The 18,210-nt window shown below is 44.8% G+C and overlaps 1 protein-coding gene across 2 annotated transcripts; it reads left to right on the top strand.

Moving 5' to 3' along the window:
* The first annotated feature begins 4,517 nt into the window (after positions 1-4,517).
* On the top strand, positions 4,518-18,199 carry LOC306902846 (complement factor H-related protein 1-like). 2 transcript variants are annotated; one of them, XM_079471714.1, is made up of 10 exons: positions 4,518-4,844; positions 8,502-8,696; positions 8,778-8,956; positions 9,042-9,192; positions 9,277-9,453; positions 10,063-10,245; positions 17,234-17,410; positions 17,494-17,682; positions 17,859-17,902; positions 18,015-18,199. In XM_079471714.1, the coding sequence occupies exons 1-9, from the start codon at positions 4,775-4,777 to the stop codon at positions 17,882-17,884; spliced, it is 1,347 nt and encodes a 448-aa protein (XP_079327840.1). In that variant the 5' UTR covers positions 4,518-4,774; the 3' UTR covers positions 17,885-17,902; positions 18,015-18,199. The 2 variants fall into 2 exon arrangements, with proteins under 2 accessions (XP_079327840.1, XP_079327841.1); XM_079471715.1 differs by having other exon boundaries at positions 4,616-4,844; positions 8,778-8,951.
* The last annotated feature ends 11 nt before the right edge of the window (positions 18,200-18,210 follow it).

The following is an 18,210-nucleotide window of genomic DNA, read 5'->3' as shown; positions in this document are numbered from 1 at the left end:
TCTGTTCTGCAAAAAAAGGCCTAAAAAAAGGTGTAAAAAAATACATCTGGATTTTGGAGTTAGTTGAATCAATGTTAAAATGATTAAGTTATTTTTCAATAGACACATTTTTTGTTTTTGTGTGAAAAGAGGGTGGGTGGTGGCAGTGGGGCTCATTGGGTGCTCAGCACCCCTAAAGCTCTGACCCTAAAATTGCCCCTGGATACAGGTATCCTACAAAGGTTTTTCAAGGTTAAGGTTGCATGACTTTTGAATTATTCACTTCTGTGTATACAGTTCAACTTCCATGTCAATGTAGACGGGATTTAGCTCTTCTTCAGCTTCTGTTCTCTGGCATTTTTAGCAGGTTTTACTTTTCAATAAAGACTTATTTAAAAAAACACTGTGTATTTGGATTTGTTTAGATTGTGCAATGTTTGTCAGCACACAACCCTGAGCAGAAAATCATTAAACTTTTTACCAGTCAACTGTCAATCTTTGCTAGGAGACTACATTACTTCATTCCATTAAAACAGGTAAACTGCTATAAAGATTTTCTACATTTACACAATATATTACAGGCATCATGTTTTATACTATATTTACTGACTACTGTATTTACACATTTGGATAAAGGTTAATGTTTAAATTCATATTGAAATAAACTAATATTAAACATTCTTTAATATTTGTATAGCTTATATTTGATAATAAATTGTACTTTCGGTCATGTTAGCGCCAACATTGTTTTATTCTCTGTTTATCCACCTATAGACTTTCTTGGCACAAACACCAACGGCTCACATGTTAAAACACATTTAATGTCTAATTTATGCAGGAATTGTTGGCACAGTTTATTTGTACTATTTTATTTTACTATCATTATTTAAAAAACATCATTCCTCGTGTTTTATACATTCTTCAAACATGTAAATCTTCTGTGTAAAAAGTATTAATCCAAGGACTGCTTATGATGTTCTGCTTACAGCTTAACATGAAATCCTGAGAGATATTTCTCTTTATTCTTCTTTTGACATGGAAGGAAATCACAACAAACACTGAAGGTAGGGCTGTTTGTGTTCTGTGCCAAAATCATACCAAACTGTGGCCTCGGAGTAAACTGAGTATTGAAAATGCCTGTTTTTCTCCAAAGGAGACCTTTTATATTCTTGTACATTCTTATATCATTTCTTGTAGAAGTCACCTGTCAGGAGCAAGATCTCAATAAAGTTCACATTTTAATGGGACATCCAGGAGTCAATCCACCTTATAAATCTGGACATGTCTTGGTTTTCAAATGTACTCATGATAACATGAAGATGAACGGCCAACGAGCAATTGCATGCCAGTCAGATGGAAACTGGGATAATCCATATCCACAATGTGAAGGAAAAGGTTTATTGAACTTTCAAATGCTTAACACTATGTTTTTATGTGACCTTTTCTGATTTGTAGTTTTGTTTCCAGTCAAATGTAGCCACGTCTTAATACAATACAATAAACAAAATGTTCCTATTGTACAAAACTTGGTTTCACTGGGTTCAAGCACTCTGGGTTTTATCTTGTTTTTTCCCCGTTTATTGGCAGCTTTTTGTTCAAAGCCTCTTCTGACTGTAAACAAATCGTCTCGGTTACGTATGTAACCTCCGTTCCCTGATGGAGGGAACGAGACGTTGTGTCGACAGAATGGGGTTTGACTTGAGAACCTACCTTCTCTGACTGACTTGAACAGGCCAATGAAAATTGGCGAATGAAATTTGCATGCCGGACTCCGCCCCCGGATATCCGGGTATAAAAGGGAGCCGGCGTGCCGCATTCATTCACCTTTTGTGCTGAGGAGCCTGAGGATCTTGCCCCGACTGCTGCAGCGGGCGGCCAGCGTTGTGGCATGAAGGACACAACGTCTCGTTCCCTCCATCAGGGAACGGAGGTTACATACGTAACCGAGACGTTCCCTTTCTGTCGGTCTCTCGACGTTGTGTCGACAGAATGGGGTTCCTCGGAAAACGCCACAGCGCTGTGCCGCGTCACAATTCCTCGCGAAGTTGACTGGCCTGGGCGTGTCAAACGTGGGCGCTAGCATGAATTGCAACCTTCCAGTGGAAGGGAAGGGGTCCAGAGCTTTCCTAAAAGATGGGAGCCCCTTCCACCGGCCGTCACGGATGGCGGCCTAGTTCTCTTAACAGCGAGAAGCCACCCGGCACCGTAAGGCCACTGGGAAGCGTCATTCCCCCCTGAGGGAACGCGCTACGGAGACCACTTCCTACCGCAGGGATGAGTTTAGTGGAGATCCACACACGGTCTCACCAGATAGGGGAGAGCACGTGGGAACATGCAGACACGAGAGGGTGTCGCGAGCAGGTGAAGTACACCTGGGAGAGGTCATGGGCCATCGATTGAGAGCCATTCATGAGAAGACAACAGACGGAACCGCCCTGTGGGGGGATTACTACGTGTGGAGCACTAGGCCTTGTTTGAGTCACTGCTAGAGCTCAGAAACAGGCCAAGGGAGACAGGGCTGCTCCGCCGAGCAGAAGGGCGTGATCGGGACGCGCCTGTTGCCGGTGTGCCCCGCACTCCAAGGAACTCTGCTCTGTAGCCAGTGCTGTAGCGGTCTCATGTGCATCAACCCGAGGGGGACCACCCCCGCCGAGGACGCCATGTGTCCTATGAGCCTCTGAAAAAGTTTCAGTGGGACCGCTGGCTGCTGCCTGAAGCTCCTCAGGCAGGTCAGCACCGACTGGGCACGCTCGGAAGAAAGACGTGCAGTCATGGAGACAGAGTCGAGTTCCATACCGAGGAAAAGGATGCTCTGCACAGGGGAGAGCTTACTCTTCTCTCGGTTGACCTGCAACCCCAAATGGTCTAGGTGCCGGAGCACCAGGTCCCTGTGTGTACACAACAGATCTCGCGAGTGCGCCAAGATGAGCCAGTCGTCGAGATAGTTGAGTATGCGCACCCCCTGCTCCCTGAGGGGAGTGAGGGCGGCCTCCACGACCTTCGTAAAGACTCGAGGAGACAGGGACAGACCAAATGGGAGGACGCGGTACTGATATGCCTGTCCCTCGAAAGCGAACCGTAGGAACGGCCGGTGACGAGGGAGGATGGACACACGGAAGTACACGTCCTTCAGGTCGATCGCCATGAACCAATCCTGACGCCTGACGGATGTCAGAAAGCGCTTCTGCGTTAGCATCCTGAACGGCAGCTTGTGTAGGTGCTTGTTCAGGGTACGCAGGTCCAAGATGGGGCGCAACCCGCCACTTTTCTTGGGGACAATGAAATACGGGCTGTAAAACCCGGAGTACATCTCAGCCAGAGGGACGAGCTCGATCGCCCCCTTCGCCAGAAGGGTAGTGACCTCGGCCCGAAGCACGGGAGCATCTACTCCCACTGATGTGAAGAGGATGCCCCGAAACTTTGGGTGGGCGCTTGGCGAACTGAATCGCATAGCCGAGACGGATCGTTCTCTCTAGCCACCGTGCTGGCCTGGGAAGAGCCAACCAGGCTCCCAGGGACCGAGACAGGGGGACCAAAGGTTCGATCTGGTTCATTGCCCCCGTGGGGGGTGGTTCGATGGCTGGCAGTACGGCTCCCTCGCCGTGGGGGGGGGACCCCGGGGAGGAGAGCGGCTCTGCCGAGGTGCCTGCCGGGCGACATCGCTGGAAAATCTCTAAGCCCTGAAAAGGACTCGCTCTTTAGAGAGATGCCTTGGAAGTTGCCGAGACGCCCAGGGGAAGTCACAGGAAAAGGGACAGTCCGCTGCACCACGTCGTAAGACCAGCAACACGTAGATAGTATCTGCAGAGTCGTCAGCATCAGGATGCGAAGGCTCCGAAGAACAAAAGGTGAATGAATGCGGCACGCCGGCTCCCTTTTATCAAAGATTTGATTTCTTTGATCACATTTTATATAGAATACTTAATTTCATCCAAAGTATAATCGGAGATGATAGGTTCTCAAGTCAAACCCCATTCTGTTAGTCTCGACACAACTGGACAACATTTTTATTTAAAGGCAATAATTGTTCAATAAAAATAAAGTGAATATCTAATTCTAATGTTCAGTGAGTCATAAGATGTATTCACAGTTTCATAATTTTATGTGTTAAGGCCTGCAGATTTCTGATGTAACCAAACCATGAAGATGGACAGACACAACGACAAGAGCACTCAAATGCATTTATAACCACTGTTGCTTTAGTGAACAAGCTTATCTTATAGTTCAATTTAACTTTGAAAATGACCCAGATATTATCAGACACTGTATAAGAGAAAAGTCAAGATCTTTGACCAAAACATGATTTAAATACAGTGTTGTAAGCTATGACTGTGTGTGATGGAGTTTTTGTTGTCTGGTCAGGTGGAAACATTTTGTTAAGATAACATCAAATCACCAAACCACAAACAAGTGACATCAAAATCTGTTCTGTATGCAATGGACATTTTAGGATGAATCACAACAAAACAAGGGATTCTAACTTTGGTGTGTTGTATAAAAAACACCTCATAAATAGACACATTATAAAAAGAGAGAGTACTGAGCATGTGTTACTGAAAGATGTTTGATGTAGGTGGAAGGACATTATGGGGAGGGACAACGCTGTTGAGAGGGTGCAGTATGAGTCAATGTTTTTATTCCCGGAGAAGCAGAGGACCTTGATACTTGTTTTACGTGTACCTAAACACCCATTTGATTTAATTCCATTTGACACATGCTTGCATTTCTCTGAAGATACTGGTTGTCAAACATTTGCTTGACTGAACATTCTTCAAACAGATCACATCTCTGGAAAATGGAAATATATCCGATAATCGTCAGTTTGATTTTAGGTTTAAATACACTTGGATCCTCAAACGCAGCAGGTAATAAAATGTTTCATTCAATTGGACGATTATAATTGATTCATGAGAGATGAGAAGAATCTGTACACTAAATGCCTTTCAGTAAAAGTATCAGTTGATTGTTTAACTTAAAGCATTTATGAAGCATTTTTTGCTGCCATATAAAAAAGAGATGTTTGAACTAAATCATGAAAACACTAAATAAATAAAATTGCGAAACGGTACATCACTGCCCGATTTTTCATATGTGTACAGCTGCAGTAAATGTTATAAATTATGCTAAATGTTCAATACATGCATAAAGAATGATCATTGTCTCATTGGGTTCCCTTTCTGTTGGTCTCTCGACGTTGTGTCGAGACTGACAGAATGGGGTTTGACTTGAGAACCTATCATCTCCGTTTATACTTTTGAGAAGGCCAATGAACTTGGCGAATGGGACAGCGTGACCATTCATTCTCCTTTTTGTTCTTCGGAACCTGCAAGGCTTATGCTGAGTGATCTTAGATTCTTTCTACTGGGTCTATGAAGCAAAGCAGCGGAACTCGTCCAAGCGTTTTGCCACTTCCCCTGTGCGTTTCGGTAGTTGTTTCTAAATGGGAAAATTCTCCTACAGCGAGCACATGTCACCAGGCATGTCTCGCCGCTGTAGTCTTGGGTTCGACCGTCCCCAGCATGCTGAGGTAGCAATCGTGGATATGGTAATGCAGTCATTGCTGGTTGTTTGCGTGGACACAGCCACAATACCGTCTTGGATGGCAACATTGGATGGCGTCTTTCTGACATCAGACGCTGAGGACTCGCAGCTTGAGCCCAGGTCAAGACTGACGCAGAGTTGTTTCAGCTATGCTAGCCCGGCCGCCATGAGCATCGGGTTGCGGTGCACTTTACTGCCTTCCCAGCAGCCCACAGCCGGAGTCTTGGTACCTGGATACGGAACATGGGGAACTGCGTCCCACATAGGGGCCAGTTTCCCGGAAAGGCACGAGGAGCACGAAAATCTGGAGCGCCCTCTTCGGGGTGCTCATGGTAGATGAGCTTGGTCGCCCTGACTTCCCTCAACTCTGGAGCACCTAAGGGCAATGTCGGTAGCCCAGATAGAGCGTGCTGTTATGGGACCTTCCGAAGCTTGTAAGCTCTCGTCATCGCTGAGGTTGGACAATGTACACTTTGGTGGTCTGACGCAACTTGTGCAGATGTGAGATTTCAAGAAAGCCAGCTTTCTAAATGCATCCATCGCGCAGCGTGGGATGTTGGTGACACCGGCAGCAGACAGAGGAACGTCTTCAACCTGCCATGACCAGGCCCCGGTCGGCATTTTGCAGCCCTCCAGGTAGTGGCCCGGACGGGGACCACCCAGGGAGACTTGCGCAGCTCCAGTAATATCGTCGCTGTCAAGCCGCACTTGGATGGTCCTGGCCACGTCCCACCTCAATCCTACCCAGGGCCTGTCGACCATTTTGCCCACTTTCTCCCTGGGTGCCCATGACATGCAGCAGCCTCAACTCGATGTTGCGCATCCAACTTTCGCAGCCATCCGCACCCTCCATTCGTCGCTGCATCCGGCGGCAAAGACTTTAGGCAGGTGAGTTAGCAGACCCGCTTGCCACCTGCCCTCACGAGACAGCCATGCTGCCCACAACAGAACATCCCCCCACAGGGGCAATGAAGCAGATCCCCTCGCTAGCTCCTTCATCATGCTATCTAGGTGCACGCCAGCACGTCACGATGAGTAGTGAGGACGATTCGGTTCGTCAGGCACCCCGCCCAAGTTACCTCAGTCAGAGGTGAGAACACTCCCGTGCTTCGGTCCGAGGTTACCAGCCTTCTGGAGAGGGGGGCGATCAATGACGATCGCCAGAGGGGGGGGCAATGCCGGACGAACGCCAGAGCAGAAGGGACCGCAGCATCGCGCTCTTGCATAGATCATTCAAATGGGGACATACCTGACGAAGAGATGGATGAGGAGTTATGAGCATACTTGAGCCACGAGATCTGTTGGCTGCAGGAGCTGGGATTGTGGGACGTCAGACAGCTGAGTCTTCATCCTAGATTCTGGTGGGCTCACTCACACTGCCAGTTGGACTGGGGATGGAAACCTGAGGACAGACTAACAGAGGCCCTATCTGTCTGCAGAACTCTTTTCAGAACTGGGAGGTGAACCGAGGACCCCAATCGGAAATGACGTCGACCGGTAGACCGTGGAGACGTGGTCCACCAACAGCTGAGTTAACTCTTGGGCGAAGGGGATCTTGGGCAAGGGAACAAAATTGACCGCCTTGGAGAAGCGATCCAACACCATAAGGATGATGGTATTATCGCCAGAGGGTGAAAGGCCAGTGACAAAATTCATGGCAATGTGTCACCAAGGGCAGGAGGGGATGGAAAGAGGATGGAGTAGACCAGCCAGTGGTCGATGAGATGGCTAACATTGAGCACACACTGAGCAAGCCAACACATAGCTCTGGCGCACGGAAACCAAGGTTCCTTGAACCCCTGGATGGCCTGCCAGCCTGGACGAATGACACCACTGAAGGACGTCAGGGCACAGTGCAGCGCAGTGCAGTCGGCATGAACACCCTGCATGCCGGACACTCATCCGGCACTTGTACCTCTCAACCAGCCTCGGCCACTCATTGCTTGAGACTCCAGGTTACAGCCCCAACCACCACCAAACAATTACTATAGTCCAAGAGAGTCACTCCCACCAGCGCAGTGGCAATGGGACAAATGTTGGGGATAGGCTCATTCCACGGATAGGCTCGATCCACTGGAGAAGTAAGGGGAATAGAGCAGAGGTTGTTACCCCCTCACTGGAGGACTGCTCAACGAGACAAATCTCTCGGTGAGAGACACTAGATTACCAGCCGTAAGACGGCTCGGAAGTCCCGTTGAGATAGCTCCGAAGGAGGGAAGATCCCCATAGTGAGATGAGTGCCGGTGGTGGAGGGTGGTGCAGTCCGGGACGCCAACAGGAACTTTGGAGAAGTAGAGAATAGGCTAACGAGAACTGAGGGAACTAGGTTAACTGCTGGAGATATTGCTACACAAGACAAGATACTTTTAACTACAAGAACTAAAGCCAAGACGGCAGAGCACAGCGTTCAGAGGTTTACCTTGTGACGGTCCGACAAGACAAGAGAACAAGAGGGTCTTAATAGGGGAACCTAACAAGGCTCAGGCAGCGAGAAATCAAAGATAAGGATGATAATGATGGCCAGAAAGAACTACAGGTGAACAGGGTGAAGTGGTGATGAGAACCTGGTGAGGGAAAAGCCTGACAGGGGGGATGAGTGAGGTAGACACCGGACGTACGGCAAGCTGACAAAAACACTAGTACGTGCCTCCGAAAGAACAACCACAGACAAAGTGACAGGAAGGTGACAGGAAGGTGATGCTTCACTGTTAATAAGAATAAAGGATTCTGAAGAATCCATTGAAATAAAGAAAACAAGGCTTCAAAGTTATAGTTTGCAATAATTGTAAATGTAATTTTATATTATGTTTTTAAAATCTCTATTTGGTCAAATCCTCCTATATTATTATTTTGCTTGTGGCTATATAAATAATATAAAGATCCAACACAAAGTCAACAGTGCCACAGTCAAATATGCCCTAAAACAGTTAAGCAAATAATTCAATTAAGTTTGACCCCTTTATTATGCTCGTTTTATTCAGAAATAACCTGTGAACTCAAGAATGTAAAATATGGAATAGAAAATATTACACCAGAGGGAAAAACTTTCTTTCGAGCTGGAGAGACGGTCCGTATTACCTGCTCTGAAAGATTCTTGCTGTTATTTACAAAAGAAAGCACAAAAACATTTCACTGTCTGAATGATGGGGAATGGGACAGCCGTCCTACTTGTGTGGGTGAGCATACAGAGAAGCTTTTTTTGGACTTATTGCTTAACTCGTTGTATATATAATCTTGAATAACAAATCTTATTACAGACATTAGATGTGAAATTCCACGTGACGGACGTCTTTTTTATCCAAGTGATTCCTTCTATGGAGAAATGAAATTGGATGTGAAAAGATATTACAGGTGTTTGACTGGATATCGTCAAACGGCAGAGATGGCCACATGTACAAGAGATGGTTGGAAACCAGATCCACTGTGTGCTGGTACTGTATGTCTTTCTATCCATCCACAATCGGTGCTATTTATACATCATATCATTTACATTCTAATACTGTGATGAATTTGTTTTCCAGACATTACCAAAGATTGTGAGTCGTGAACGCACTAAATACGATGTGTCCTCAAGAATAGAATACAAATGTCTTCCAGGATTCGAACCCGAGCAACTTATACAAATCACATGTAATTCTGCAGGCGAATGGATAAACAAACAGGACTGCGTTGGTAAATCATGTTATTATCATTCATCTAAACACCCTCAACATCTGCGTATTGATATCAATGAGACCGTATTTATATACTTCACAGAAAAGGAAGGATCTTGCATTACACCAATTTTGGAAAATGGGTACATTGAGAGAACCCACCCTACAGAGGACAGTATCTTTTATTCATGCAACACAGGTTATAAAACCTTCTCTGGGAACTGGTGGGGAGTAGCGACGTGCAACAACGGCCGTTGGTCAAATGAGCCGCAATGTATCTGTGAGTGTGTTTTGAATGTTGTGTTCAACACTGAGATCTAAAAGAAAGTAACGCTGGACAATCTGCAGAAATTGTATGTGATTGTAAGTGAACACATCATCACAAAAATCAAGTGAATGCGTCAGCAGTGGACTGGAAATACCAACCTGTCAATTTGAGCATCTTTAATATATGAACTGTTACAGAGGTAGCACTTCATAACACATTTTGAAGACAAACTTTATGTTGGCTTGACAAAGCCTAGCCCAAAAACTTAGTATAATAATTTTTTAAGTTTTTAAAATGGTTAAACATTCAGCTTTAAAAGTGTTTAGTCTGAAAAACAGTTGTAGAATGAAGATAGCACATATTAACTTATTTTACATAAGGTTAACATGGGCACAACCTACACACGATTTTGAAGTGTAATCTTACAGAGGCTGCCTGCGGCTTTTATTGTTGTAACCCACATTTTTCGACAAAATCCTCGTCCAGAGTTTTTACTCAAAGTTCAGCGCAATGTTAAGTCCACCTGAAGTTATTTTCCACCTGCTCTACGAGCATCGTAGGGCAGATCGCACAAAAAAAGTCATAGCATGTCAGAGCCTGTGTGAATCTTGTCTTTTTCAGTGGATGAGGAGGGTTGTGTCAGACCTCCAAAAGTTGAAAACGCAGTCATCATCTCTAAACCTGAAGAATGGTATTCATATGGATCCCATGTGATCTACAGATGTCGAAGACTTTTCACAATGAAGGGGAATAACAGAGTTTCTTGCCACAATACAGGTTGGGATGAAGCACCAAAATGTGAAGGTGAGCTCTCATAAATAGTCATATAGCTAATCTAGCAGAGAATATTTACAGCACTATAAAAATGTGAGAAGGAGTTTTAGTCCTTTCTCTCAAATAGTGTTTTTAGAGAAAATCTTGAGCGCAGACATTTTACAGTAAAATAAATCGGACAAAATCTTGACAAAAAAATGTCTGCATAACACTTATTTCTGATTTATTGTCAGCTTTTTGTTCAAAGCTTCTTTTGACAGTAAACAATTCCAAACTTATTGATGAAATCCAAGATGAGAGGAAATATTCACATGGAGACACAGAACGCTATGAGTGTGATGATGGCAACCGCATTCTTTAACCAAACTAAAATCGAAGTAAATATGGATGTAAATCCTAAAAATTCACTGTGTGAACGTGACTGTACAAAGGAACGTATCAAATGTAGATATATTATACAATATATAACGGCATTAAACAATATATTTTTGTACATATATATATTTTACTATATATTGTACAAATTTGCAGTTTGTGACGCGTTTAAATGAGAAAAGTCTATACAACAACTTCGAAAGTTTCACATACAGGTGCAATGAACCATATGACAAAATTCCAGAAGGAACTTTGATGTGTAAAGGTGAAAAATGGATTGGAACGATTGACTGCACAAGTGAGTCACATTTACAAATGATACATAACAATACGTCTGAAAACTCATTGAAAATTTCTATTAAAAGCAACATTTTTTGAATTCTGCTAATAAATCATTAGGGCTGGGCAATCTTCCCAAAAAGTTTATAACAGTTTTCATAACAAAGAATCTCGTTCAGGGCAGGGGTAGTAGTCTACGATCACACTCTTATGAAGGAAAATTACAAAACTTGTTAGCAACCGCCATTTTTAAGACACAATCAGGCTTTAAAAGAAATCACAAAACGGTCATAATTGGCATAATTCAATGATTTAAAAAATGTATAACACAAGGGTGCCCTATTTGCTCTGTACACCAGGTGCAACCACTCAATTGTTCTCTTCCTTCGATAAGATAACATGTTCACAGACAACTCAAAAACAGTGAAACAAATTAAACGATGCATGCATTACTTATAAGCAACTTATAGGATTACATTAGGCTTCCATTCAATTCAACTTCATAATATCTAACATATAAAAAAAATTATAGTACAGATACTCACAAAATACTGCAGGTTGGTTCAACATCTTGAAATGCTGCAGACTGATCAGCAAATCTCTAACATCTGGGTACCACGAGAACATTTCGAAAGCACACAGAGCTCTGCACTTCTGCTGTGCTCATGAAAGCAAACATAACGTACTCGGTTACTAAAGTAAGCTCGGTTCCCTGAGATAGGGGAACGAGTACTGCGTAGCAGGATGCTATGGGGAAAACCTCTTTTTCTCCGATGACTGAAGCTTTTCAATAGTGCAGTGAAAACTGCACGGCCATTGGTCTGAGAAAACTAAAACTTTAAACCAATGGCAGCAAAGCTGCACGGACCAATGGCTATGGCACCCGCCAAAATGGGCGGGGCATATGGCTATATAAGCAGACACATCGCTGTAGTGTCCTCAGGTTACTTTGACTGAAGCGACGACCATCTGCAGCTTGTAGCACGGCCAGGAACGCAGTACTCGTTCCCGTATCTCAGGGAACCGAGGTTACGTATGTTACAGAGTACGTTCCCTATCGATACTTACTCGTACTGCGTAGCAGGAGGCTATGGGGAACCAGTATAATCACGCCGTGCTACAAATGGAACAAAAAACACCAGTTAGTCCAGGAGCCTTGGCTCGGGGACAGGGTATGGAACAGGGAATCCCTGCTGAAGGCGGAAAAGGCCAAGCTAATAGGTGGCCTAGTCCGGCTGATTGTCCCAACAGTGTGCTAGGTGCTGGTGTGGTTTGAGAACTGAGGTTCAGCAGCCTAATTTAAGTAGAAAGGACCCGGGCCTGGAGGGCCGGAATGTCCAGACTGTAGAATCTGGTAAATGTGGACAGCGAAGCCTAGCAGGCTGCCGCACAGATATCCTCTATGGAGACACCACTAGACCAGGCCCAGGAAGAGGCAATGCCTCTTGTGGAATGGGCTCTAATTTCTGTGGGACATTGAAGGCCCACAGAAGAATATACCAGCGCAATAGCCTCAACTATCCATTTAGACAGTTTATGCTTCAAGACCAGGGATCCTCTGATGCGGTCACCGAAGCACTCAAAAAGCTGATTCGACCGCCTGAAGGGGGCGGAACGCTCAATGTAAATTTTTAACGCTCTGACTGGGCAGAGCAGGTTCAGCTCCAGGTCCCGCTCGGAGGAGGGGAGCACAGAGAGCGTAATTACCTGTGCTCTGAACGGAGTAGAGAGCACGTTAGGTACGTAACCGGGCCTTGGTTTGAGGACAACCGTGGAGTCATTAGGCCCAAATTCAAGACAGGAGGGGCTCACGGAGAGTGCCTGTAGGTCGCCCAAACGCTTCACCGATGTTAGCTTTAAAGAACGGTGGTCCACAGATTGCAGAGGCTCGAAGGAAGAACTCTTCAGAGCCCTCAGGACCGTGGGCAGATCCCATGTGGGAACTGTAAGGGGGCGAGGGGGGTGTAGCCATCTGAAGCCCTTCAAAAAACGAAAGATAAAGTCGTTCTTGCCCACTCCTTTGCCCGCAATGAGGGCATGTGAAGCTGAAATGGCTGCCACATAGACCTTGAGCGTGGAAGGGGAACAGCCTTTATCCAGCAACTCTTGTAAGAAGGACAGAATTAGCGATGTATCACAGGACACTGGGTCTGAGCCACGTGGTATACACCAGCTCGCCGTCGCACAGAGCCCCCCAACCTGTTTTGGAACTCTCGGTTTCAGCCAGTATTGAAGGGGCGCATTCTCTGGAACCCCTTGAGGGGGTGTGAAACCCCTGGTTTGAAGGAGGCCGCGAGCTGCCGAATAGCCAGAGCACGGTCTGGCGAGATTCTGGCCGTCATACAGGTTGAATCGAAAACTGTCCCCAGGAACAACATACATTGACTGGGGGACAGTGCGCTCTTGGCAAGGTTGATCCTGAGCCCCAGGCATTCCAGATGGCTGAGGAGGAGGGATCTTTGGGACCTTAGCTCTTCCTCCGACTGTGCTAGAACAAGCAAGTCGTCGAGGTAGTTCAGAATGCGGATTCCCGCCTGCCTGAGAGGAGATAAAGCCGCAACCATGCATTTCGTGAAAGTTCGGGAGCCAGTGAGAGTCCGAATGGGAGGACCATGCATTGATATGCAACCCCCTCGTAGGCGAATCTCAAGAATCATCTGTGACAGGGGGCTATCTGGATGTGGAAGTACGTGTCTTTCAGATCCAGGGAGAAGAACCAGTCCTCTAGGCGTATTTGTGAGAGGATCTGTTTCAGTGTAATCATTCTGAAACGGCATTTCATAAGGGGGTGGTTCAGATGTCTGATATCGAAGATGGGGAAGTAGCGGCTGTAGAAGCCCGACTCGGTTTGTTCTGGAGGAACTGGTTCTATGGCTCCTTTGTCCAGTAAATTCCTTAATTACGTGCGCAGAACGTGGGAATTTGCGCTCTGCACTCGGGTGGGGATGACCCAGCGTAATCGCGGGGGTCGACTAGCAAACTGGAGTGAATATCATTGATATATTATTTACAGGACCCAATCCGAAGCACCATGGATGGCCCGCCAGGCCTTGGCCCGTGTTGCAAGAGGTTGGGTGCAATAAGGAGGTATGCCGCCCTTTGGGGGCTTGACTCCAGAGGACAGTGGAAGAGGAAGATTGCTCTTTTTTTTGACAATGTTTGTGTTTATTTATTTTTTTGCTAAAACAGCAGTATGATGTGCGGTCATTAGAACAGACCCTGCACTCACACCATGAAACAAAAATTAGTTTTTGCCGGCACACGGAACTGAACGGGGTGACATAGTCTGTGCTCCTCATCTGCTATAAATGTTACTGTTTCCAAATATATAGAGACTGTATGTGTCCCACGAATAATACTACAAAGTAATTATTTTGACAAAAATAATTCATAAAGTTCGGCATACTTAATATTAGATCACTAAATTCAAAAGCAGTTATTATAAATTAAATGATCACGGACAACAGTTTTGATATACTCTGTCTTACCGAGACCTAGCTCAAACCAAATGATTATTTCGGTCTAAATGGGTGTACCCCACCAAGCTACAGTTATATGCATGAGCCACGTCCGGTTGGTCCGGTTGGTGGTGTCGCTACAATATTTGGAAACATTCTTACTGTAACTCAGAGAAGAGATCATATATAAAAATCATTTGAAGTGCTTGCGTTGAACATAATTATTCCTAACAATTAAAAAAAACATTGCTTTCTTTTACATTGGCTACGGTGTATAGACCCCCTGGTCCCTATACTGATTTTCTGAAAGAGTTTGCGGACTTCCTATTGGACCTATTGGTTAACGTTGATAAAGTACTAATTGTCAGAGATTGTAATATCAACGTACATAGCGCTAACGATGCATTAGCTGTGGCGTTTACAGAACTACTACACTCTTTTAGAGTAATACAACACATTAAAGGACCCATTCATCGATTTAATCATACATTAGACCTGATTATATCTTATGGAGTCGATCTAACCAATATAGATATTATGCCTCAAAGCGACAATGTCACCGATCACTATCTTATAACAGGTACATTGCGCACAGCAGGAATCAGCCCTTTAACTCGTTAATGAAAGGGGAGAACAATTACCCGTTAACTCTGTTAAAAACCATACCAATAAATAAAGAATCGAGTGTCGTCTTCCTTGTGTTCGTCTCCACTGAACGAGATCACGGCAGTGGGCGCTGATCAGGCTGGGAGAAACGAACCGGCGAGATATCTCTCTGTGGAGAAGGCGAGGCACGCTGAGTGGGCGTGAGCTCGCGCTTCCCTGAGCACTTAGTTCCTCTACCCTGCTGCTTCATCCGCACAGAGGTCTGTGGGGGCTGAAGCGGTATGGATTGAGGGGCGGATTCGCTCTCTGAAAAGAAAGCTATCTGCGAGCGCTGAGAGAAGAGACTCCTGCTCTCGCAGTGAGAGCATTCCGTCTCTCTGAGAGCGTCTTCAGCGTCGGAAAGTCCCAAGCATGAGACGCACTCGTCGTGCCCATCAGCAGCGTGTAGGTGACCCCACACGAGTGACAGGGACGACACTGCATTCGCAACAATGGCGCAGGAAATTTGCTCCGAAATTATGCGTTTTTAGTGTTGCCGGTTGGCAGCAGGGAGAAGACCGGCGCTGCCATGTAGCGAAACTGCTAACTAGCCGTTGTGAAGCGAAGCCGCTGAGAAGCGAAAGATCGAGTCGTCGCTGAAAGGAGAAGAGATCCTGAGGACACTACGGCGATGTGTCTGCTTATATAGCCGGATAGCGGCTTCTCGTATCACTGTTATGCTGTTGACACCCAGATCTATATCTCGTTTCACCCAGACGATACTACTGTAGCAGCTAGCATAACAGCCTGCCTAGATGACATCTCAGCTTGGATGAAAGAGCATCACCTGCAGCTGAACCCAGCCAAGACAGAACTACTCGTGTTTCCGGCACGCCCCACGGTCCAACACAATCTCACCATCCAGCTTGGAGTCATATTTGATGAACAGCTGTCCTTCATTGATCACATTGCTAAGACAACGCGATCATGCTGATATGCCTTATTTTCACACCCTACTACACTCCTACACCCCATCAAGAACCCTGAGTTCAGCAAACGAGTGGCGCCTTGTAATGACTTCTTAGAAGGGCACTAAATCCCTTTCCCGCTCATCCTTCACGACTCCTTCCTGGTGAAACATTCTTCCCAATGCGGTCCGGTCAACCACATCTCACAACCTAAAAAAAAATACTGAAAACACACCTCTACGGCTAATACTTGACAGATGAAAAAAAAAACAGGTAGTGGTCTAGTTTTTGTTGAAACTAGTAACTTTGTATTAGCACCTTTTGTACTATTGCTCTTTGTATGACATATAGCTTATTGCTCCCCGAACTCTTCGTAAGTTGCTTTGGATAAAAGCGTCTGCTAAATACCTAAATGTAAATAGCCATAAGCCTTTTGGCGGGTGCCATCGCGATTGGTCCATGCAGCTTCGCTGTTTTATTTTTCTCACACCAATGGCCGTACAGTTTTCACTGCGCTATTGAAAAGCTTCAGTCATCGGAGAAAAGGGAGTTTTCCCCATAGCGTCCTGCTACGCAGTACGAGGGAAGTATCAATAGGGAACTAGCGTCTTGCAAATAGCTTTGTAGTTCGGTTTGTACTTTGTCAAGACACTTACATACCGCAATTTCAACTCCTCTGTTAACCTTGACAGCTGTATGTATGGAATTCATAGTATTTAATATGCGAGAAATACTGCTCACACGGATATGAAAAGTGAAAATCGGCACATCAATACGAACGCGTTGAAGTTTGCTTCAATCTGATCAACGGACACTTTGCTGCATGGTTTTTCTTTAAAACGTTTTACTTGTGATTATAGCGAGGCAACAAGTTCTGTATCATGCGCCACAGAGAGCCGTAACTTCCATAAAAGCATGACGCTCGCTCTTCTAAAGTCCTCGCACTCTGGGTATCTTGAATCTGGCCTGCGGGCGCGAGAGCTTCCCATAGATGCGTTGTTTGACGTTGAATAGTTTCGTGACACATGCGCTGCATGTATTCAAACGTATGTACGATGTTTTTAGCAATCAAATGATGGTGAAGGGTGAGACACCTGTCGAGTCACGTGGTTTTTGAAAAGAGCCACGTGGTTCCCGACCACAGACCTAACCCAACCACCACAACCACCTCTTAACCCCCCATCACCCAATCGTGGGTCTCCAAGATCTCGGTTTGAAACTTGTATCACTGTTTAGTTTATCATATGTATAATCTGCAAACAAAACATCCTAACGGCAAATTAAACAAGTTGTATTTACCATGAACTGTAGTATACTGCTTAATCTTTGTCTTTGATACTGTGATATCATTAGGTAGCATTTGTCCTCCACCACCTCTAATAAAAGATGGAGATTATATCATTGAGGATAAGAAAGATGAGGTCATCACAAAGGTATCATACTCTTGCCAATCTTACTATGTGCTGAAAGAACCGAAAAAACATTACAGCTGTAGGGATGGGATATGGGACACCCCTCCAAAATGTCTGAGTAAGTCATCTAATACCATATTATTGTCAATCCTGTTATGAAGTTTATTCTGATGTCTTTAAATCAGTTTGTCTCTCTCATAGAGCCTTGCAAACTAACACCTGAGATTTATATGGAGTACAACCTACGTCCCGTCCAAGATAACTACATAAGGCACAGTGATGAAGAGATTCAACTTTATTGTAAAGAGGGATGGAATGCTGGAGGTTTACGGAGATTAGATTATGTGATGGGGACATGCTCTGATGGGAAGATAACTATTAAAAAGAAATGTGAGTACGTGTTAGTCTGTTTTCACTTCACACATTAATGACAGTGCTGTAGTCACACTGGACATCTGAATGTGTTTTTATCAAAGATCAATTCTGCATTTTATTTAAGTGATGTTTTACCATAAGAAATGTACCCACAGTACCCACAATAATAGTGTTTTTATCCTTTTCTTAAGGTGATACAAAAGAAATATTTGGATAGACTTGGGTTAAGACTGAGGTAATGCAACAATGCAAGTTCACAATGAATTTAAGAGAAATGTAGAAGTAAAACATTTATACCAACCAACCTGTAATGATGTATTTTCTGTTTCATTATATTTTGTATTTAGACCTGAAGATTTCTGATGCAACCAAAGCATTAAGATGGACAGACACATGAGACAGAGACACAGAGACAAGAACACATGAATGCATTTATGTTGCTGAAATCTATATGCTTACCATACAGTTTCATGGTTTCAAATAATCTTTATAAAATTCTCACTTCTGAATAAAGATTCACATTCAAACTGTTGCAGTGAGTTT

The sequence above is a fragment of the Barbatula barbatula genome (assembly GCF_947034865.1).
Source record: "Barbatula barbatula genome assembly, chromosome: 13".
Taxonomy (NCBI): domain Eukaryota; kingdom Metazoa; phylum Chordata; class Actinopteri; order Cypriniformes; family Nemacheilidae; genus Barbatula; species Barbatula barbatula.
Note: the sequence above shows the minus strand (reverse complement) of the source record. Positions and strands in the feature narration are given on the sequence as shown.

What these genes read in the sequence shown, in the direction of transcription:
- LOC306902846 (XM_079471714.1), top strand. Translation starts at nt 4,775, where the DNA reads ATGGAAATATATCCGATAATCGTCAGTTTGATTTTAGGTTTAAATACA. An exon ending in ATCCACTGTGTGCTGGTACT is followed by an intron (nt 8,957 to 9,041) that starts GTATGTCTTTCT and finishes TTTGTTTTCCAG; the next exon opens with ACATTACCAAAGATTGTGAG. An exon ending in CACCCCTCCAAAATGTCTGA is followed by an intron (nt 17,411 to 17,493) that starts GTAAGTCATCTA and finishes TCTCTCTCATAG; the next exon opens with AGCCTTGCAAACTAACACCT.